Raw genomic sequence first — 23,063 nt, 5'->3', positions numbered from 1 at the left:
CTCCGCTGTTGCCGCTATTAAATAACCTGATTTCAATATACATATTTCAGAAAACGCTCTGGCGTCACTAACCCTTGCGGCTCTGATTGATATCGGGAACAGATTCCTTGCTTACAGCCCAACGCCCCTGGCAAACGACGTTTGCTTAAATGAAATTTCATCAATAATGAGCTACTTCTGGTACACATTGTCCATTGTACACATCCTGTGCTCTTGCACCTACGCGATCTATTCTTCCTACAAAGGTGAATATTATGATCTACAATGCATTAGTGTCCCCTCTGTTGCAGTACTGCAGCAGAGTGTGGTGTACTACTGGTGTAACAAATTTGCGCAAGCTTTATTTGCTGCAGAAAAGAGCCATACGACATATTGCTGCTGTACATTACGATTCTTCTACAAAACTTCTTTTTACAAAGTAAGAAATTCTTCCAGTGTTCTGTTTATATAATTGTAGGCTGATGTTATGTTATAAATATTTTGTTAAGTATGGTGCCGATACAATAATTAATTTTGCTAAGTTAAAAGCAAACACAAGTGCTCGTCCAACCAGGCACAAAGAAATGTGGACTGTACCCACCCACAGAATTACTTATGATGAACAAAATGTGTCCTACAAGCAACCTTCCCTTCTAAACTTATTGAACTGTGAAGATTGTGATCCTACGTGTAATTGAAATTGTCTCATTAAATGCTTCGCCCAGTCCATTTATTTTCAGGAATAGCACATCCTTTCGAATTCTTTTGTCCCTCTTCTTGTCGGTGGCTGCTTTTCATGTTCATGCCATTTCAAGCCTATGCAAATGGTTCTCTTGTTTCGTGCTTTGTTACAAAATTTTGTGTTACTCGATGTTATATAATATTCATTGATTTATTTGAACTCCTCGTGCACGTGAACTCCTTGCCAACTGTAACGGGGTAGGGACCTCGTCAAGCTGCTGAAGCTTTTAGTCCCGTACTCCTCTTATCCAAAGGAAATAAAGTTGATTGATTGATTGATTGATTGATTGTGCTTTCAAAGGCTGTTCCTAGACATGAATACCTAGAAGCACTGAGCTAACATAGTTTTTCAGGCTGTATGGACTGCGACTTCTTTAATCAAAATCCGTTGGTCATACCCTGGAAGTTCCGAGTGTTCTGGAGGGTCAGATATGGTCAGAAAGACTGTGCCAGTGAAAATATAGGAACATTTTATTTCCAATTATTTGCGTACATACCTCGCTTCAGGACAATCAGTGGAATTAAAAGTTGCACGTTTTATTGCGCGCGTCCTGGTGCCATTTTCGTGAGTCAATAACGTAGCCCGGTTTTTGGAGGTCATTTGGATTGTTCAGCATCACAAGCGATCGTCGACAACACATGGCTGTAGATTAAATATCCACGAATATTACTTACCATACCTTATTCAGTTCGATCTTTACCGACTAATGACTACGCACCGTTTTCTTACGTGGTATTGTTTAGTTTATCGAGAACAGCACTGCTCTAGGCCCGCACCCCTAATCTCACACTTATGCGAAGAGCTTTAGTCCTTACACACCAGAGAAGACAGAGAGATGCTATTCAACGAGGAGCTGCAAATGTTAGGCCGTGGCTGACGATTTGGCTGCAGGCGTTGGGTGGCTGACGCGATGAACACAGCGATTACACAAACCCACAAACGGCACAAGCACCCACGGACGCTGGAATACACCCTAAAGCTATATTCACAATGTTTCATTAAGACCTCTACATCTTAGATACGCCATAATCACTTTCACATTAGAGGACAATGCACAGGCAACGCTTATGGACCGCGATCAATGTTGCGCAGCTCAGTGTTCGATAACGACAGCAGTCACCAACATATATTGTTGTTGCAAGATCACGGGTACATTGAGCGAGGAAATAATTGGCTAGTCTGTTTGCACTTAAACTATAGCTTATCATCGGTGAAGAGCGTTCACAGAGCATGCCGATGGAGTAGCATCTCATTATAGGATTGTCCCGACAACACAAATATCAAGGTCTTACAGCTTTTTTCGCGACTTTGGCTAGCGAGCTGACAATGGCAAGAGCCGCAAATTTGAGGATGCGGCAACGTTGCTCAGCTATTCGAAGCAGTATCAATGAAAGACGCGGAACATTAGAGTTGGCAGAAATATAACTGCTCCCAGGTAAATTGACTGAATGAATCGCCATTGAACACATAAGCAATAAACTGCATTGCATGACCAGAAACAATGACTTGAATAGCGAAAACGAGTACTTAGTGAACTCTGGCAGACAGAACTCCGAAGACTGCGATAACGCTTGTAAGCGTATTTTTACAGTCAAAATATTCGAAAACAACAATAATAGGACAGAAAACGCGAAAGATGCACGCAACAGAGAGGCGAAAATGAGAACCTGCAAGTTTGCTTTTATTTGCTCTCAAAGCAAATAGCCCAGCTGACTTTAGCACGAAGCGCTCACTAAAAGATTTACGATTCCAGTTTTAATCACCAGCTGGGTTAGAGAGTTTTCATATCCAATGGATCGAGGCGCACTCGCACTTTCAAGCGGCACCGAATGATTAATGCGCAGCTCTTGGGAAGGGCTCGTTCCACGGAAAAGGGGTCGTCTTAAAGATCTTTCAACACTCCACGAAAAAAAAAAGCTCGCTGCCTTATACGCCACGTTCATTTCGTCCCGAAAGGTCGGCCGCGAGCAGATGTTGGCCTTGAAGCATCCGCCGCCTGGAAGAACCAAGCAGTTCCAGATGTTTCTCTTAACAATGCTCCAATAACGGCACAAACGTCAGCAGCCAAAAGTCGGCGGCTGCGGCGACGACGAGCGCGAGGGACAAAGAACAACAGATCGCACTTGGGCTGTGGTATTTCGCCGCCGACTCCAGAAAGAAGGGATAGAAAAAATCCTGAGGCAGTCGCGCATCGATCGTGGGCGGAGGCGCGAAGATGCGCCGAGGCGCGCGTGTGACGTCGACAAAGGTGGCTAGGTACGTCACTTCCACCGGAAGGCGCCGAGAGAGCCGGACTTCAGCCGCGCCGCTGCCGCCGCCGCTGTACGAGCGTAAAACCGAAACTACCTTCTCCTGAGGCTTGGACGAGTGTTCGGTGCGGGCGTGCATGACGTAGACGCGGACTTCCGTCGCGGGCAGGACGCAGACGTCACTTCCGGCCATCGAAGAGGCGCCCGCTTGTCTCGCATCGGTCGCGGGCGAGTTCTCGACCAGAACCGGAACAAAGTCCGCGACCTGGGACCTGTTCGCGTTCCCGAAGCTCGCGACGTGGGTCACGTGACGGTCGGCGAAAGTGACGTAGGCCAGCAGAGCATCTTGCAGCGCCGAACAGTTCGGGAACCTGGAGGGCCACAGGAGGCAGCCGGTTCTGACGTTGTAGCGAAACTTAACCGTGGTCCTCCCGACGGGAGAAGAGCAGTCCCCGTCGGCTGTTTCGGGAACCGCGAGGAACATCGAGGAATCTTGCTCCTTGCAGGACGACCCATTCTGAGCGAAGCAGCCCGCCAGTACTGGAAGCCCTGATAAGTATCCCGGATTGCCGCTCACTTTAATCGCTTCAGCTTCGTTCGAAGATGCCCAAACGAAAGAGATGCTGAACCGTTGGCTAAACTCCATAGTGTGAGGTTTAAGCATCCCGAGCTTGTAGTGAGCTTCAATCCTGTCGATGCCGTCGGCGCCGCTGTGGAAGACTCGGAAAGAGGCATCCGAAACCACGTGGACGCAAGAGCCGTCGACGTAGCGAGGCGCACAGTCGCTCGTGTTGGCCGCCAGGCAAGAGTCGCTATAGCACGCGAACGACTCTATTCTCAACCTTTCCTCGGGTCGCGACAGTATTGAGAAGTTGCTGTGGTAGGCGAAGGCAGAGAATGCAGGGTCTGACGAGCAGGACTGTTCCAGCGTGCCACCGATCTTACGTCGGCACTCGTATTCGGCGTCCCGAAGGTAGATGATCGCTTCGGTCGCTTCGCAGCGAGAGCTGAACAGCTTGGTTGGCAGTCCTGCAAAGATAAGGGTTGCTCTTAGAAGTGTGTAATTATCATCGGCATCACTGTTACGATCATCATCAGTTGAAAAGGATCACTGCAGATTTTTTTCGCTTATGTTCAATCCTTTATGCAAAAAAAAAATGTCAAACGCATAGAACAAATTAGGGAATGTTGTACTAAAGTTGCTGGTTGACTTGCGGTAAGTTAAAGAAAGAATACTTTTGGCTTTCACTTTATTCGCTAGTAATGTATCTGCTTTCAGGAATATTGGCTATTGATTGATTGCTAAAAAGTTTTCGGAGCGGAAGTAAAGCAAACGAAAAGTAATGGGCTAGGTATAAAAGCTTAAGTATTTCTATTTAGCGGCCCGTAATTCTATAGCCGAAAAGGGGACAGCTCCGCTTCAGCATAAGGTCCCATATATATATATATATATATATATATATATATATATATATATATATATATATATATATATATATATATATATATATATTTATATATATAGAACGATAGCGAGAGGAGATAGACGACAGAGAGGAAGACGGTCAAGATGTTGATGCAAAAGCAGAATGTGACATTTTGTGCAATTGGCGCTGAGATGATTGAGTTTGCTCCTTGGTAGAACACGGCTCGCTCCACACGACATCCAGCCAGAGTTGCTGCACGCGACATTCACCTCACTGCTGCACCCTGCTCTCTACCGCCTTCGACGTGGTATGGGAGTATTGGTAGGCAAAGGCCGGTGTACGTAAGCTTCAGTGGATGAAATTAGGGCAGTTTGTCACGAGCATACCTTAATCGGCCTCGTTTTGACTGTCCTGTAATCCAAGCTGTTGCTCCAACACGGAACCGTTGATCTCTTCTACACATAAATACGCTACGAGTTCAGAAAGCGATAGGGATTGCGGTCGTGTCAACCTATATCGATGGAGCAAGTGCAGTAGCACTGTATAGAATCAAAGTTTGTTTGAAGGGCTTGCGTGACCTCCTGATGTACGGGCAAAAAACCCCTCGGGATGCCCACTGCTGAAATTGTGATCGATGGTCTTTGGAGTGTACAGAGTTCATGAACAGGAAGACATCGGGAACAAATAAAAAAAATACAACAAACGTGAGAACCCATTGTGAACTAAATGATCTGTTGCACACAAGAAGGGGAATCAGCCACAGTCCTCTAACTGAAAGCAGACTCTTGCGTAATTTAAGATTTCCACTATGGTCGTCTATGTTTGTAACAGTGACGCGTGATAACCTCTCGGGTCTTGCACACACATGAGCATGCAGGGAAGCTTACGAGGCAAGAACACGCAGACAGAAAGTCAAGAGAACTTAGGTGCTGCGGCTTCCTGCAAGGTTACCGACTGCTTTGTGCGATGCAGACATTGAAATGAAACCCATCAACGAAAAGGAAAAAAATGTATACGCCACTCAATGTAACCGCTCAAGTGCCAACTCAGCCACTGGCAGCTGGTAATACGACACGAACGAGGAGGAAAAGACGGTTTATCTTAGGTGCAGACAATTAAGGCTGTTCCATCGATTTCTAGGGAGAGCAGGGGGCAAGGAAATGTCAGCTGTAAACATTATGATGATGCTTCGAGAGATAAGTGAAGCAGAGAATCTAGTTCAGATAGCTTCTTGATTGATAGCTGCTACTAACAGCCGCGTCAGCTGTAGCAGCGATAGCTGCTAGTACTATCGGTGCTATTATTATTGATGCTACAAAGCTACAGCTATAGCTACTAAATAGCACAGTTGATAATGCAATAGCTACTGCATGTTAGCTCCGAATTGCTGCTACGTCGTAAAGGTGCTATTGATATCGCTATTACTATTTAACAGCTATTACTACATAACAGCGACAGCTGCCAATTAGTTGCGCTGCTACCACAGTTGCTGCTACAACTCAGCAGTTATAGCTATCAGTTATCGCTAGTGCCAAGCAATAATCACATTGAAAAATAAGGAACAGAGCCATGCAGGGTGGCATTGCTGAATGCACTAACTGCTGAAACAACTCTCGTCAGCGTGTCTACGACCGTATTTTTTTTTTCGCTGACTACTTTACCGCCACATGGAATTGTATTTTTTATGGGGAGAGGGTTTGGTGAACAAAGAGCGTCAAAACAATAAAGCAACCTTATAAGCTGTTAGAAACATAAGTATGGTTGCCAATGAATTTTCTTCTCGATGCTTTATATAGAATTGCTTGAGTACTGGAACAGAATCAGACGAAGTACACAACCTGCATTGCAGGTGACCTTCACGTTAGCAGCTGCATTCCATACGGCGTATTCTGAGGCTCAGCGAATCCGGTGAGGTTTTCTGGTGTGTCTCCGCCGAAGTGTAGGGAAGCGTTGTTGGCGGATAAACAGAGTATAGAGCACGCATAGGCCCCGCGTGTCGCGTTTGAAAAACCAATGAATTCAGCGCGTTGACATTCTAGAAGAAAGTTATCGACCGCTAAATATTTAGGCCGCCCGTTCATAAGTACAGCTAGCAAGCGGATTGTATTGTGTCGAGATAGAAAAAAACACACTTAAAAGAATGGCGCCAGGAAAGAAAAAAAAACTGATTTTCCCCCTTTGTGTTTGAATAAAGCAATGGGCACCGAATAAATAAATCTTTATGAGCATCTACTTTTGTGTGTGTCTCTACGAACTGAGAGAAATAGATAAAAACTGCATTCCAAAATGCAGTTCCGCCAATTCCCTAGTCTTGTGTCGCTTAGAAATTCCACTGAGAAGTCGCGAAGTGCCCGCTGACGTAGCCATGCTTTCTTTTATTGCATGTATTTCACTAGTATCATTCCTCACGAGCAAATACCCTCCAACCATGCCATTCGGAAAAGCGGCATCAGGGAGCGCAAGGATCTATAGTACTATTGAGTCCCAATATTAGCTCCCCGAAGGGCAGATAATATTGGAGATAGCATTTAAGGTCCGCATGTAGATATAGAAAAGGTAATGCGAAGAGATGTGTTATACCCCTGACACACGGGCTCTCTAAAGTCCTTTAGGTAAGGGGACATCTACCGGAAAGGCGTTCAAGTGCAGTGACACACGAGAAAGGAGTATCTCCTTCACGGCAAAGTTACTTTTCGGGAAAGGAGATCGTGCAACTACTTTTCGAGCGGAAAAGGAGTTACTCTCGCACACAGCGTGCACAACTCCTCAATAGAAGAAAACCAGCCACACAACTACGGTGCCCGTAGGTATTTTTTTTTACCTTGAGAAGATGATGATGAGAGAAGAAGAAAATGTTTTAATTGTTAGCGTTAATACAATTTGTCGAATAGTGAAGAGTTCCTCTAGCTATACTCTCAAACGCTCGCATAACGTCGCTAGTGCCGCCATGTTGAATTCCGGCAGTGTCGTCGTCGTTTGCTGCGCGTATGTGGTGTGTTCACGTCGCGAGATGGAGACTGCACAATCAGCGCCCACAGGAAATACCCAGAAGACACCACAGTTGTTGGAATAACATATTGAATAAAACGCGTTACGCCTGCGCGCACAAAGGAAGGGACGACATAGACGTGAGAAAGGACGACAGAAACGTGGGCATCACCAGAATAAACAGCACGCACAGCCAAACACCGTCTGCACATAGTTGCTGGACCAAGTTAAATGGCTGCTAACAACGCAAAAACGCGAATAAAATAAACGACTATAAGCATTATTAGCCATCAACAATGAAAAAATATATTTTTAGGTTCTACAGTAGCTAAGTGTAATTAAATGCGCAGCTTGTTAAGAATGTTTTCTCTCTTGTGGCTTTAACAGCCAGCGCTATTTTTCTTGCGGCGTTCATCTGAAGAACTACCTAAAGAAGTTCAGTGCAGTGCCGTGTGTCATCGGCGCAACTCCTTTCTGCAAAGGGTCCTTCAGGGTAGCAAAAGGGGTTTACTGGAAAGGACTTTAGTTTTGCCCGTGTGTCAGGGGTATTAGTTGTGAAAGTCCCCACTGCTTACCTTGAGCACGGTAGAGGTAATGAATGCGTTTAAAATATCGCGAGTACAAACAGATATTGAGGAATAAGCATCGTTTCACCAATAAAAAAGTGCTAACATTACCTAAACACGGCCATAGAATCCCGATGACCGCAATGAGCCATTAATTCCGCTGAATGCTGCGAAAAAGCGGCGAATTTTGCGAGAAAATCGCTACATTGTCATCATAAACGGCTGGGGACGTAAAACCACGGTTACATTATAAGAATACGCTTAAAACGGCACCGTTGCTTTGCTCCTTTCTTATTCGCGCGTTACCTTGTATTGTGCGCAGTACTGCCAACTCCAGGGTAGATTCAGTAAATCTAGCTAGGCATCTTTTAGGCCTAGTTGAGGGGAAAAAGGACAGATTGGTCCGAATCTTGAGAAATTTCGCGCTCAGAAATCGAAACTATGGAAGTGCTAACGTCACGGCGCGTGCTCATTTCATTCAGTACACATTATCTTCGCAACAGCACGCGGACTGTCAAAATCGCACTGAAGTTCAGCTAACCCATCTCGCCAAATAAACAACTGGGCGCGAGTGCGCTGGGCTCTTTTAAACAACGACTGCTTCCGCGATTTTGCCGTTCGTAACTCCACACTGTAAACGAAAATAAACCCACCTGGAAGTTTTTAACAGGTTATGTGCCCTAATACCTCCCCTCCTCGCATGTTTACTCCGATGCATGGGAGTAATACAGCGCTATTCCCTCGTTTCACTCCATTGGCTAGCTACGGGAGTATTAAGGCGACATGAGGCGATTTTACTCCGCTTCAAAATCTTGTTCTGCCGTGAAAACTCCGACAGGGAGTTTTGAAAGTTCCCCGCCGCCGAAACAGCTTGGTCACGTGGCGCTTCCCATAGGCTGTGCGCCTCGCCAGCGACCGGGCGCGTTCGGCGGAGTCGGCAGTGCTCAGGGCTGACGGTTTGTTTACATCTGGGAAGTGTCGTTCCGTGACAGCGTTTCGTCAGCCTTCCAGGAAGTGTTATAGGCATGCCTCAACCTAACTGTATCCCAGCTTCATGTACGTTAGCTCTGATCATTTTGCTCACAACGATGAATGCAAGAGCAACGTTTTCAAGTGCGGAAAAAGGCTTAGGTATACCTCGAAGCTGCTCACTGGCTCGTGATGTCGGCTCAGGTTCTGACGGTGTTTTCGTGCTGCGTGACCGTGGCTTGTGTTCTTCAGCACGTGAAATGCGACTTTTATGTCCTTTTGGGTACATGCTGACAACGTCCGGTGTAATGTTTGAAAGGATCGCGTAGCGATGGCAACAGCAGCCACTGTTCGAGCGACGACGTCCGTGCTAGTCGCACTTGAATGGCGTAGCCCAAGTTCGTTGCGGTGCTGTGTTGCCAGTGAGAAAGACCGGAGGGCAAGCAACTGTTTTTTATGTATCTGTGAACGGATATCCTCACCCAAGAAAAACGGTACGACATAAGTATGCGTACTGTAAATAAAGCTATAGTGAGCGATGTGAATCGAATTGTTATCGCTCATACCGGTTTTGGTCACGTCGTTGTTTCCGATATTGCATTAAAATTATGCTCTATCCCAAACACTGATTTAGACAGATGCCTGCTGGTTCCGAGTTTAAGCATTCACTCGACAAATCAGCGATGTAGTTCCTTTTCACAACCGAGAGAGGTTGCTTGGACGCTGAGCAAGTAGTGCGGCGTAGAAAACGTATGACTGCGCACTTTTCAGTGTTACGTCGGCTGCTGCGGGTCATGCGCACACGTAATAATCTCTAGCTACGCTACCACTATATCACAAAAATTTAATTTTGCTATGAAGCATACGCGCTTACACTTTCCTTGCTTACTGTAACTAACGCACTACTTTACGGCCGCGAACGCCGGCAGCGCGCGAAGTCGCTTCAGCACTCACAAAATGGCATGCTAACTTGGAAAAATTACGTCATTAACTTTTTCTCGCACTACTCTGAATTATAAGTGCTGTGTTGATTAAGGTATTCTGGTAATTTCAGAGAGGTAGATCTCTTATGAACGAGCATGTGAGTCGTAGTTCTGAAAACAGCCCAGCTGCTTCCTAGGCGGTTTCGAGGCACACAGTATCGTGGCTGTATGTACTGGCAGCGTTGCTTTTTGAGTATCGCGTGTACGTCGGATGTCTTTCAAAGTTCTGCATTGGGCGTTTCTGAATTGTTTATTTATGTCATGATTTATGCGCTTTCATTGACTTGCTTCGGTGAATTTAACGCGGTCTTGTGTGTGTTTCGAAATTTGAACAGTAGCCCCTGCACATAAATATCTTCACGCAAACTAACGCTGTACCTTTTTTATACTCCCGTTGCACCTCGAAAAAACTCCGACCATTCCAAAGCAAAAAAAAAAGACAAAGAAAGCTCTTCTGGTTGCACGCGAAAATTCCGCTCGCACGGAGTAAAAATTCCACTCCGATCATACCGAGCATAATAAACTCCCAACCGGGCGTTGTCTAGAGGACAAGCATTATACTCCCACCTGGGAGTTATTTCCGTTAACAGTGTAGCTGTGCTGCCGATTTCTCCGCACTGTCAATGAAATAGTTGTGCGTAATCGGTGAAACAAGCGTATGTTTCAACATCAAACAAAGCAGCAAGGGCGAATCTGGGTGTGAACAGACACGCATATCTAGAGCCGAGCCCGACAATGCGGTCGTATCGACGAACAGTCGGCTATATATATGTGCGCGCATAATAAAGCTTACCGGGAACCGCCCATAGGCAGGGCAACCTTGGAGAGAGTCCAAGTGGTCACGTGTTTGGGCGCGTTTTTGGTTTGAAGGAACATAGAAATTGGCCGCCTGTTTGCATGCTTCGCTGCAAATCACGTGTAAGCGCGAAAGTGTGGCAATGCAACGTAAGTACACCGCGTTAAAAAGAAACAGAAAGAATAAAAGAATTATTCACATCTTTTACAAAGGTGCCGTGACAGTAAACACTGTTTTAATGTTGTTGCGTTCTGCAATGAAGGTTTACATGGCGTCCAACTTCCTTGCAAATTCGAATAAAGTGCCGTGTAGTCTTGGCACTTTGCTCTGTTTGCAAAACCAGTTTGCGCAACAACGAAATCGTTAACACAACACCTTGCACTGCAGCATAACTTGAAGTTCAGTGCAGTGACTTCATTATTTGAACGTTTTAAAACGGGTTAAGAAATGAATTTAAACAAACTTGCAGTCAGTTTTAACAGTACAAGTCAAACCTCTCTTTGCACAAACAACATTTACAAACTAACCAAATTTTGCAAATGTCTAGGGAAACGTAGCTATTTCATTTTTAAAAAAAGTCATCTTACGGGAAAACTGGCTTCGGAGACTGGCAGCACCGGTTGTGCGTTTGATTCGTTCTCATGGTCAACTTGCTATAGTAACTGCTATAAGCATGGGCAATACAAATAGTTTTTCTTCATGTGGACGTGGTGAAGCTTCTAGACTTTGAATAGAAAGCTAGGTTGAGATGAGCACAATGATTTGAGCAGGGTCAACGTAAGTTTTTGGAACGCTCGAGCTTGGTTAACAGCCTCTCTCCCTCAACAACCTCTGGCCTGCTGAGGTGCTTATAAGACACGGCGAATAAGAAGTGTGACAAAATTGGAGGAAGCGCAAAGAACTCACTCCACTCCTCGATGATGCCGTTATCGTCCACCCGAAGCAGGGGGCTTCCCGCTTTGAACAGGGCCTGTGGCTCGCGCCTAAAGCCATCGGCCGGCAGCCACTCGTAGGTGACCTTGCCCTTAATAAAGCTGTGGGCATCGGCCAGTGTCTTTATTTGTGGAGGATCTGGATAGACGTCCTTCTTCAAGACATTGTCGACGACGATGCAGAGCAAGTCTCCTACAGGCCTTTTCTCGAAGAGGGTCCTGTTGCGAAAGATGGCGTCTCTCTTGGTGCAGTACCTCAAGTCTGGCTCTTCGGTTTTCTTGTCGATGCAGAACTGGAACGCCCTGGAGTCGTTCAGACTGCAGTCTCCGTCGCAGCAACAGTCCACGTCACACGAGCTGGCGGTCAGGTCGCACCCGCAATGGTCGCTGGGCGCCACCAAAAGTGTGGGCCGAGGAGGCGCTGCTGTCGCCGGTAGTGACGTCATCGTCGTCGCGGCGTCGGTCGCTGGCGTCACCGTTGTCGCTGCGGCAGTTCTCTCCGGCTGCGACGTTTCTTCGGCGAGGGTGGTGGAGTCGAGGTCGAGGGCGAGGGTGGTCGCGAGTGCAGTGGTGACGCTGGTCATTCCCGCGGTTACGTCAGGTGACGTCTCGTTGGCACGGGTCGAAGGAGTAAAGATGAACGTGCAACAGATGCTGAAGACAGCCAGGAAGAACAGCGCGTTAGGCTTCTCAAATAGGAGTTGCATCTCGGATCTTGCGCTTCTTACCACAGGTTGAAGACAACCAATACGCAACAAATGAAAGTTGGGACCACGCCGGTAGCTCCAAGAGGACCAATGCAGGTCAGCTGTAAAAAAGTTACCTTATGCACATCCCAGCGTCATTCGGAATTCATGTCCATGTCCGTACGGGCAATGGTGGCAAAAGTGCGACTTTAGCATTTCCTCATGGCAATAAAAGCAAGTCCGTCAACAGCGTGGTGTGCGTTGAATAAGTACTGTTTCTGCCGAAGAACTGGCGGAGAAAAATACAGTCTGAACACATTTCTTTCAATTCGTAGCACGATGTTGACGTCAGGACATCATCTTCCACAGGAACCTAATCGGGAGGCATTAAACCTCGATGCCGTACTTGTGAAAATCTCTGTGAATGGCGTACAGTTCGAAGTGAACAGTGCCCATTGCTTCAGTGCGCAGCTTGAATCGGTCGCCCACGCTACCGCAGACTTCCTCTGGGTCCCTGAGATGAAGTCCACCACCTAGGAAGTGTCTCGACACTTCTTCCAGCAAGGTGCCCACTGGGCGCCAGGTCGGGCAGTCTACCTTGGAGAAACCTGGCGTGCTGGGAAGGTGGCACGAGCCGTAGCCGACGAGTTCGTTCCGCCCGAAGCCGTCCTGGTGCCAGACTTGGACCAGCAGCTTCGGCCAGTCTGCGAGAGATGAAAAAAAAAACGTTTACTCACACAAGGCAAGCGATAGGTACACGTAGCTATACTATCGCTATCGCATAGTGTTACTGTGTCAAAGAGCAAGCTCTGGCGGCGTCCGTGCCGAGTGAAGAAATAAAAAGAAACAAAGCTTCTGAAGACAGACTGAAACTATATCAGTAATCACATATTAAGAACAGTGTCAGTTAGAAGGGAGCCCCTACAGTGCCATACGTGTATGTAAGCACAATATTTCAGTGCCATACGGGTATGTAAACCCAATATTTCGCTGATGGATAGGTGACTCAATTCCTGCAAAACGCTCGAGATAGTTTCTCGGTTGATAAAAGAAATATCACTAGTTTGGTGATCACAGCACTGTAAGGATATATCCGCCCTCATCAACTCGTTCATCAAGACAAGCACACACGGCTGGTCACCTCAACGTGACATTTCCGGCTGCATGGCACATCTGCCACAGTGAGAACCATTTGAGCAAGGAAGACACGATGTTGTGCACTTGTTGACACCGTCCTTGTTCCGTACACGGAAGACTACAGGACAGTAGGCGTCAGTCAACGTGGAGAGTGAATTTTCGATGTGTTTACTGAACATCGCACCAGTTGGCTTGTCGACGACAAAAGCTGTCTTGTCGACAACAACATCGAGCCCGTGTGCCTATCTGCTCACCAGCTGCACGGAACTCTCTCCACCCCCCCCCCCCCTGTTCAATACAGCCACGTGAACGGCTTGACCAGTTGTACGCTAGGTGTGTACCGAGGGCCATGCAGAAGTGACAGAGTGTGGGGGGAGGTATTCTGTAAGTGTGCACCTAGTGGACATGTCAATTTCGTCTGCTGCTGAAGTGCTGATTAGCTAGAATTGCCTGTATCTTTCTGGAGCATAACCGAGGCCAGCCAATCAGAACTTCAGCAGCGGACGAAATGTACATGTCCACTGGATGGAGACTTACAGAATACCCCACCAGCAGACGCCGATTATGACTTCCGCGCCGGCATGAGGAGTTCAGTGCATTCAGCGTAAGTTACGCTAATTCAGGACGACAAAGAGCGAGCGCAAGTCGCTAGAAATTGACGCAAGAAGAGTTGTTCTCGTTCGTCCTCTGTGTGTGTGGTGCACGTCTGCTTTACAATACTCTGATGGAGGCGTAGAGGGACCTATAGTAACTCGCAACTAGTCAATTAAGACTGACAACACTATGGTGGGCACTTTCTAAGCTTTCTTTTGCCTCTTCCTTGAACTTTTCCACTGCTGCCGCTGCTGCCGCTGTCTTGCCTGCCGCGAGGGGAGGTGTGGTTCAGAGCTTGCATATATGGCAGGAGCGTGGCAGAGATATAGAAAGGCGACGCGGGAATCTCGTTCGGACCTCTCAGTTGCGTCGCTACAATGTCGTCTGGAGCTCCTTGGGTGTGTCCACAACATCGTCTTGATTGCTGCAATTATCGGTGACCCCCTCGCAGAAGCACTTCAGAAACTGCAGCGCTTAACTTTGTACTAAAGCCCGGAGGGAAGGCAGATAGAATTACAGAGAGGAGGTAGAGAGAGGAGGTAGATAATGGGTAGAACGTAGAACGTAAAACAGACGCAGTTACGAAAGTTCGCTCACCGCTCCCATACATAGAGGGAGGGCGGGAGAATGAAAAGGACTAGTGAGAAGGCAAGACAACGATACTACTAGACGTGACAGCGGTTGCGTACTAATTGAATAAATTTAACTTCAAAGTACGGTACGGCACGTTTCTGCTATTTATACAAAAATAAACACCGCGCAAATTTGTCAAGCAGATAACCGACGCAGGCCATGCAGACACAAAGCCGCAAAAAAAAGTAGCGTAGTGTATAGAATATGCACTACGGAGGTGGCGGCACGTCAAACGAACACTTGGCGTTGCTCGAGGTCGCGGGTTCGATTCTGACAGTGGCAGTGGCATTTTGATGGGGGCCGAAATACAAAAACGCTCGTGTACATAGATTTAGGTGCACGTTAAGAAACCGCAGGGGGTCAAAATGGCTCCGGAGGCCGCCACTACGGCGTGCCTCGTAATTCGATTATTGTGTTCGCATGTACAGCCCCACAATTCAAGGAAAGTTTATTAGGGGGTGTACGAATATTCGGAACTTTCGAATAACAAATTGAACAGTCAGTAATCACAAATGCAAATATTTGTCGAATACTTTTCGAATATTTCAGAACTTGAACTGCGCCCAATTGAACATGAAATTGGTCCAAAAGTACGGTAAATTTTTTACCACGCGGGTATAGTAGAGACATAAAGCTTGAGAACTTGCATAGTGTAGCAGGCTACGTCGCTTAGGAATCCATACTTTACAGGCAGCACAGCGATCATTCGCGTTCCCTGAAGAGTCCTGTGCGTGCGAGGAAACCACTTGTTTTCTCCTGATGCTCCATACGAACTTTTAAGAAACGACGCTCCATAACGTACTATGCAATGGCACAAGCTTTCTGACTTTAAGAATGCTTGGATGTGAAAATCGTTTCACATTATTTGTCATAAAGGCTTATCAATATTCAAAAACTAGTCCATGTTCGATCCCATTCGATTCGCTTATGGCACTATTAAATTACTTTTCCAGTCGGCCTATAAAATCACAATCCGCACGCTGCTAAAGTTCAACATTTCTTCCACGGTGCGATGTGCCGTGTGATGCAATGAAAATGCAAACAATATCGGCGGTAATGAACTATGGTGTACAACAGCCCATCGAGCAAACACGTCTCGCTGCGTGTTCTGTGTACTACAAACAGCAATGGCGCACGCAAGGTAACTTTCAACATTAACAAACGCTGAAGAAATTAAAGTGTCACCTTGAACATCACCGCTAATTGCCACTGCAGTCAAAGCAAACAGCACAGAATGCTTCGCTTACATCGATTTCCACAGTGCGTGAGATCCGCATGATTTTTTAAACGCTGAAGTGTATCTGACAAGCATCCATTCTTACCTTAAGTGCACGAAAGCGCTTCAGATAAGCATGAATTCCTCATTTCAAATATTTTGTTTTTCACAGCATTTGGCGGAAGCTACACGTTGGGAAATTAGGGCAACTCTCGAAAATTGCAAAAGTCAGGTATTTTAGAGTGCTAAGCAAATAATCCTGCATGCGCGCCGTGCGACGTTCAGCACGTTGAACATTTTCAAGAAACTTTCCGGCACTGCAGCACTGTATAGACATTCGGCGACACAGTCACCTGCAGATACCTTAAACAGACATTTTTGGGGACACAAAAACGTTTTTTTCTTGAATGAAACTATATCACACTCAAGCAAGGTAGAGACTAAAATTTCAATGACTTGGGATGGCCGGCTGCGGCTATAGTCAGAATGTCAAAGTATACTTCAGGCGAATGACACACTATAACGTATTTGACATTTAAGTGCATTTGCGTCAATACAGTACGGTGGTATTCTTTCAAATACATTTCACCACGTGTTTCTCTCTCTCTCTCTTTTTGCCTTTTAAGGAGTGGCGTTTGACATACACGATCCTGATCGAAGCAGAGCGAGTTGAACGAACGCGCCTGCTGGCGTATTAATTCTGAAACGAGTATCGTTAACTGTTCCGTTCTGGCTGTCCTCAAGTGGCACATCTGAGCGACAGTTCAACGATACCTGACGCCTACTTAGCGGGCGCGTGTGTACCTATTAAACAAGTCTGAGGGGGCTTTCGTCACTGCATTTGCAAATCCTCCTATAGCAATGCTGAGAGAGAGGCAGTGTAAAAGAGGGTCGGTAACGTGAAGAACATACGCTTGGCTACACTAAGCCTGTCAGCGCTAAAAAATACTTGAAGTCGTTTTATTTTGCATATTTCGCGGGATATCTGTCTGCCCGCCGTATTTCGTCTATTGCTGTGCGGAAGGAAGCGACCATAGGTCAGCAGTATGAAGGGAACTCATGGTCACAAAATACATTTTTTTTTGCTTAGGGCTCAGTCCGACTCGGACGCGCGAAAATTCTACTTAGCCGGGCTCAGTCGTACTGAAACTCGCCAAAATTCCACTTAGCCCGACCAAGACTCTAATTCGCGAGTCTGTTCGAGTCTGAGTGCAGTTCCGGTGAGTCTGAGTGAAACGGCAGATGAGCTGGCTGGCCTATGGCACCGACAAATCAAAAATGTCTATCGCCATATTAAATAAATCAATGAATCAATTAATAAAGAGAAAGAAAGGCAGGGTTTCATGAAAGCGTGAGCGTAGAAGGGCAGTAGAATGTTCTCACTACGTTATTTTTTTAAACTTCACCGTCTGGGACCACTAGTTCATAGTCAATCTGAAGCTTCAAAGCACGGAATTCCTTCACCGCAAAAGTATGAGCCAAATTCCTCAGCCTATTGTCCTGACTCCTGCATGTGTCTAGGTTCTATACATATGCTATTCTAGGGCGTTAACCCACGTAGACATTTTAGCCGTCATTGCTGTTAAAGGGATGCTAAAGAGGATACAATGAACATGAGCTCCAACTCACATTTAGTTTCGCACATTGACTATTGTGGTTGAAGTTCGACATTTAGCCAGAAATCCATCAAAAAGACTAGTTCACAGAGATAGTGACGGGCTTTCTGTGCAAGGAAAAAGAACGATTTGTGTATCAGTATGCCGTTCGCCAGATTGTCTGAAGCTGAATTGGATGTCATTTGAACGCGCGGATGTGATATACTTACTGGTTGTAGCCGTGTTATTAAATTATGGGGTTTTACGTTCCAAAAACACTTTTCCATGTTGAGGCACGCCGTATAGTGAGGGACTCCGGTAATTTGGACCACCGTAGTAGTGTTATTAGTTTTGTATTTCTGTGACATACTGTATACGCATGCTTGGTCATTTACAGTTGCGTGTATTGTACTCTTTCACGAGTTTCAAAGAAACATAAGCTGCGAGGCCGAGGCGGTGCTATTATCGCATCCTTCGCTGTGTCGCACCCAAGTTTTGCAGCGTAAGCTGTTATGGGCTCATTTCAATAGTCGTTCCGGATGGTGATGGTGTACGCCGCCTCCACCGCTGGTGTCCGGTCTTCATAATAGCCATCACCGTGAATGAAAAAAAGATACGTAGTTCCCACCGGGTTCAAACCCGGGTCCGTTACGCCGTAGTCAGCTATACTCTACCACTAAGACACGGTAGTTTTTTTTGTTTATTGCCTCGTTTGACACAGAGTTTACGAGCTCAGAAGAACAGAATAACAAGATCGAAGTACCGAGAACCGTGAGCTGTTTGCTGACTACAAGTCCTCGGTATTTCGGCATGTGCAACAACATTTCCAATCTCGGAACCCAATCTGGTACCATACGTCTGCACCTTCTGCACTTCGACAAAATGGGAGGCAGATTCGCAAAAATATTCGCGAACTCGTCTAACGTCCATATCCACGGTGTGTACAGCAGTCCGAGTAAGCCATGGTAGCGCTTGCTAGCTTGGGGCGAAGACATGCCCTACACACGCGTCCCAGCGCGCGAGGAGACATACGATGTGACACGCGCGCCACGTAGCGGCGATACGTGCACATTTTGGCGTTGCAGTTGCATATTCATGCACCACGTAGAACGCCATGCAGCAGATGCACAGGTTGCGGCGCGAGGCAGTTATAGAAGATTTGAGGAAGAAAAAAAGAAGCTTAAGGAGATGTGTACAAGAACGCTAGAAAAGAAATATATATTGTGTACTGTGGTATCCTGTGTTAACTTTTGGCTTCAGATTTGGGTCTTTACATCAGGGCGCCACTCAGCGCCAAACGCTGTAAGTTGCCTTCCTGCTTCCCCTCGGAGAAATAAAAGTGCATTCATTGTCTGGTCTCCGACTGGAGCAGTCCGGCTCTTTTCTTGCGGCGCTGCGCGCCCCGGCCGTTGAGGCCTCATGCCGTAACCCTTTCGTCCGGCCGCCCCGTCGAAGCTACTACATGTACCTTATTAAATCAAGCTGCCTAGGTGACTATGTCACCGCGCCGCTTCTAAGGGAATGACAATAAGCCATCATCATCATGATTATCATAACCATGATCAACATTATCATTGTATCGCGTCCCTTGTCACGTGGTGTGAGATGCGCGCCGTGTAGCGTCGATGCTTGCACACTTTGCACTGCAGTGCATGCTATTTATTATACAGGGTGTGACGTCACGTAACAGCTCACAGGTAGCGGTACAAAGGAGATAGAGAAGGCTTGAGGAAGGAAAAGAACATTAAGAAGATGTATACAGTAATACTGGAATGAAATCCATGTATACCATACCTGAATATTCAAGCAGGTTGGATGACTGTTCGCCACCGCCCCGTTTGAAAGGGGATGCCAATAAATCACCACCACCACAACCATCATAACCATCATCATCATTAGCATCAAATTGCGCCACTTGTCACAAGTTGACATGCGCGCCGCGTAGCGTCGTTACGTGCAATTTTTTCATTGGGTTTGCGCTGTATTGCAGCCAGTGTCCCGACACGTAGCAGTTGAATGTTGCATGTAGCTTGTCCTGGTCAACTCAAGCAGGCTAGGTGACGGTTTGTCACCGCCTAGTTTCAAAGGCAATGCAAACAAATGATTAAATTATGATTTATCCAAAAATAATTTACACTCCAAAACCACGATCTGACTATGAGGCACACCCGTAGTGAGATAATCTTGAATAATTTGGACCACCTAGGGCTCTTTATTTTGTACCCAAATCTAAGTGCACGGGTGTTTTCGCATCTCGCTCCCATCGAAATGCGGCCTCGGTGGCCGGGATTCGATCCCGCGACCTCACGCTTAGCAGCCGCAAATGAATGATCACCACCATCAACAACGACAGCACAGTGTCGTACCAGGGGTCGAGGGATGAAAAATGCGTGCCACGTAGTCTGGATACCTGCGTTAACTCTTCGGTACACGTTATTGCGCCTCCTCTCAAGGCAAGAACCCTCTACTGCGTGCTCCCGAAAATGGAGCTCCAATGGAGCCGCTCCTCCAGCTTACCCTTACCCTGCGACTGTGCTGCGTGTGCAGGCCTGTGACTTTTCTTATTCTGCAGTTTCAAAATGCATCTCACACAGCCTGCCCAAGTATTGTTCCTATTGTACAGACGCCGACAAATATGGTATACTCCACGCAGTCCACGCAGCGGGAGCCGGAGCAACAGCAAACTGCATCGCAACGCCATCTACAGACAGCATCTGGGATCAGACCCATTGGCTGTCTCGATCCCAGGTGCCTCCTGTAGATGGCGTCGCAATGCAGTGTGCCGCTGCTCCGGCTTCCGCTGCGTGGACTGCGTGGAATATACCACTTTTGTCGGCGCCTGTACATGTTCTTAATGGGTCTGATAAGAATTTAGCAAGCCGAATATGTTAGACGATGACTCTTGCCTTTCTCTCTTCGTGCCTACAGGCATGCTCCCGGTGCCCTTATTCTAAATACTCCTAATAATATCCCGGCGGCGACGCCGACATACGGCTCGAACGCGTTTCCGCTCGGTCACCTGACCTGTAGCACAACGTAGACACCTAGCGCGAGCCATACGAGCAGGAATGGACCTCCGAGCATCCACGGCGTAGAGCAAAGCGCAATGCCTGCGATTTTGGAGGCGATGTTGCAGATGGCTAATGGAATTCGTGCTAGGTTTTACGTGCTCAGCGAGTGCATAGTTTGGCTGTAGAATTGCTGCGCATCGCGCGTCACACCTAGACTATAGACAAGGCCAGCGAGATGCCTTCTTCAGCTTGCGGCTAATGTACTTCACGCACAGACCCCATCTCAGGTGAAAAAAAAGGAAAAGAAAATATTACGATCATCCGAGCAAGGTTGAGAGCTGGGTTGATGAATGGAGATGATGGTCACTAAGGCGATGGTGACGAAGGACACGGACAGCACCGACGATGTCGACGACGTCGCATTAGCTCTAAAAACACGAATGCCAATTCACTAGGCCGACGAAATGCGTTACTTCGTTCTGTGCGTTCTGGTGCAGGTTATAATTAACAAATTCATCTAAATTACTATCAACCCCGTCAGCCAGAGCAGGACAAGGGTAACTGGGGATCGGTGGGAGACGCCTTCGTCTTGCGCTAAACGTAAAATTATATATATATATATATATATATATATATATATATATATATATATATATATATATATATATATATGTATATATATATATATATATATATATATATATATATATATATATAATGTTAGGGTTGGCGTCTGGCACCATGTGCAGAAAGGAACTTCATTCCCTTCTCTTCATATTTCATCAACCTTTAATAAACCGTGCAAGTTTCACACTAGAAATCGTCTCGTCCTCGCTTGGTCGTAATGGTCTACCGGATGCCTGCAGCACGCTGGCAACGCCACGCTACCCAATAAGCAACGTCGGTCGAGCTTCGATAGGCAGGCGCCGCTACAACTCGGCAGCAGTACGATACGCTACCCTGGAGTACGCAACAATTATATATATATATATGTTGATAATGATAAATTCGGTACAGTCCCCACATTCCGACGATCATGACCATGCGATATGGCGAAGTGGGCGTAACAGAGATAATGAAAGCAAACCTGCACGAAAAATAGACGTGAGACATTCCAAGTGTCCGTTACAAATATGCGAAAAACCTTTCCTTGACTCGTACGAGAAAGCGCGCCACATTCTCAGAATCCTGTGCTGTCGTCTTCACGCATGTCATGAGATGCGCGCAGCAACATGTTTGCGTCAAGAACGAATTGTTTGAAAGGACACAGATAACGTGACATGTCTGTGAAAGTGAGATACTTCGGCGATTTCTCCGGCCTCGAACACATGTACTCCGACAGCAAGAAGGTGTCTGAAATGTGGACGTAGATGTACAAGGCCTTAGAGTTGATGGCACATACTAAACCTGGGGGATTCACCAAGAACTAGGCGGTTCAACATAAAATAAAGAAGAATAAATGTAAGAAATGAGACAACAAGATTTACGAATGCGAAGGTTGAACTAAAAAAGACAGCTTGGAGAGAGTAAACTTAACGAAAGTGGAGGATTAAATAAAAAAAAGATAAATATGACGCTAATTGAAATTTGATGGAGAGAAAAGGAAACTTCAAGCGATAGGTATAAAGCTTAAATCACTTTGTACCCTACAAGGAAACCCTGGGTGACAACACAAGCCTTCCCGTCGTTCCCAAATGTCGAGGCACCCAAGGATGGCAAATAAGTAAAAGTAAGAGCAGACGAAGCGGTGTTTCTAGCGCTATTGTTTTTCTTAAGATAATAGAACCTCGACAAGAACAGCCACTTTGCAATGGAGAATTTCCGTGCGAAGGTTGTGGGGATCGTTCCCCACCTGCGGCAGGTTCTTTTTTCATCCACTTTTCATTTACATTAATTCATCGTTTAATTCTTCCTTTCCTTTATTAAACACAAGTAATTTCCCCTATGTTGTGCTTGGTGTCAGTGTTTGTTGGCTTCCTATGGAGTGGCTATGTAGCACAGTGACCGTTCTCGTCGAGGGGCGACGCTGCCATCAACTTTCGTTGAAGGTTGAAGCGTGAAACCAAAATGGAGGAAAAGGTGAAGAAAGCTGGCAACCAAGTACAGGGCGGGTGAAAGTGTAAATAGACAACCAGGAGCCATCAGGAAAGTAGGCGGGATAAACAGAGATAGCGAATGGGATGCAAAGAATGGAACCAAAAGAAAAAACCATGGAGATCTACAAGAATGGGAAGAAGGAAATTAGAACGGAATACCTGTCCGATAACCCAAAGGGCAGCGGATTGTTATTTGAGGTTAATGCTGGTTGCCTAAGGGCAAAAGTGTTACCTGGGCAAATATGGGGAACTAGATGAGATATTTGTATGCTGCAGCAAACATCCGGAGACCAATCAGCGCATCCTAACGGAATACGAAGGGATTCATCCAGTGAGAGCCGGAGGTAACGTATACCTTCCAGAAGCGCTTGTATTTAAAGTGGACGGAAGCACCAACCGGTCAGCTGTCGAGATAAGCAAGAGACGTTTGTAGCAATGGTGGGAAAAATAGCAGGGAAGAAATT

The 23,063-nt window shown here is 46.4% G+C and overlaps 2 protein-coding genes across 2 annotated transcripts in view; both read right to left on the bottom strand.

Annotated features, from left to right (window-relative positions):
* Positions 1–1,173: 1,173 nt before the first annotated feature.
* On the bottom strand, positions 1,174–12,345 carry tctn (tectonic). The gene is made up of 2 exons (XM_075675996.1): positions 11,606–12,345; positions 1,174–3,999 (listed from the first exon to the last, which is right to left on the bottom strand). Exons 1-2 carry the CDS (start codon positions 12,336–12,338, stop codon positions 2,750–2,752), a joined length of 1,983 nt encoding a protein of 660 aa, XP_075532111.1. The 5' UTR covers positions 12,339–12,345; the 3' UTR covers positions 1,174–2,749.
* A 359-nt stretch (positions 12,346–12,704) lies between these two features.
* LOC142564825 (B9 domain-containing protein 2-like) overlaps positions 12,705–23,063 on the bottom strand; it is a 32,213-nt gene continuing 21,854 nt past the window's right edge. Inside the window, exon 3 of the mRNA XM_075675997.1 lies at positions 12,705–13,021. Coding sequence (XP_075532112.1) covers positions 12,705–13,021 — 317 coding nt within the window. The remainder of the gene's footprint in view (positions 13,022–23,063) is intronic.

The sequence above is a fragment of the Dermacentor variabilis genome, chromosome 11 (assembly GCF_050947875.1).
Source record: "Dermacentor variabilis isolate Ectoservices chromosome 11, ASM5094787v1, whole genome shotgun sequence".
NCBI classification, from domain to species: Eukaryota; Metazoa; Arthropoda; class Arachnida; order Ixodida; family Ixodidae; genus Dermacentor; species Dermacentor variabilis.
Note: the sequence above shows the minus strand (reverse complement) of the source record. Positions and strands in the feature narration are given on the sequence as shown.

Coding starts and splice junctions, on each gene's coding strand:
- tctn (XM_075675996.1), bottom strand. CDS start 12,338: ATGCAACTCCTATTTGAGAAGCCTAACGCGCTGTTCTTCCTGGCTGTC. Junction 4,000..11,605: donor CGGCATCATCGAGGAGTGGA/GTGAGTTCTTTG, acceptor TTATCTTTGCAG/GACTGCCAACCAAGCTGTTC.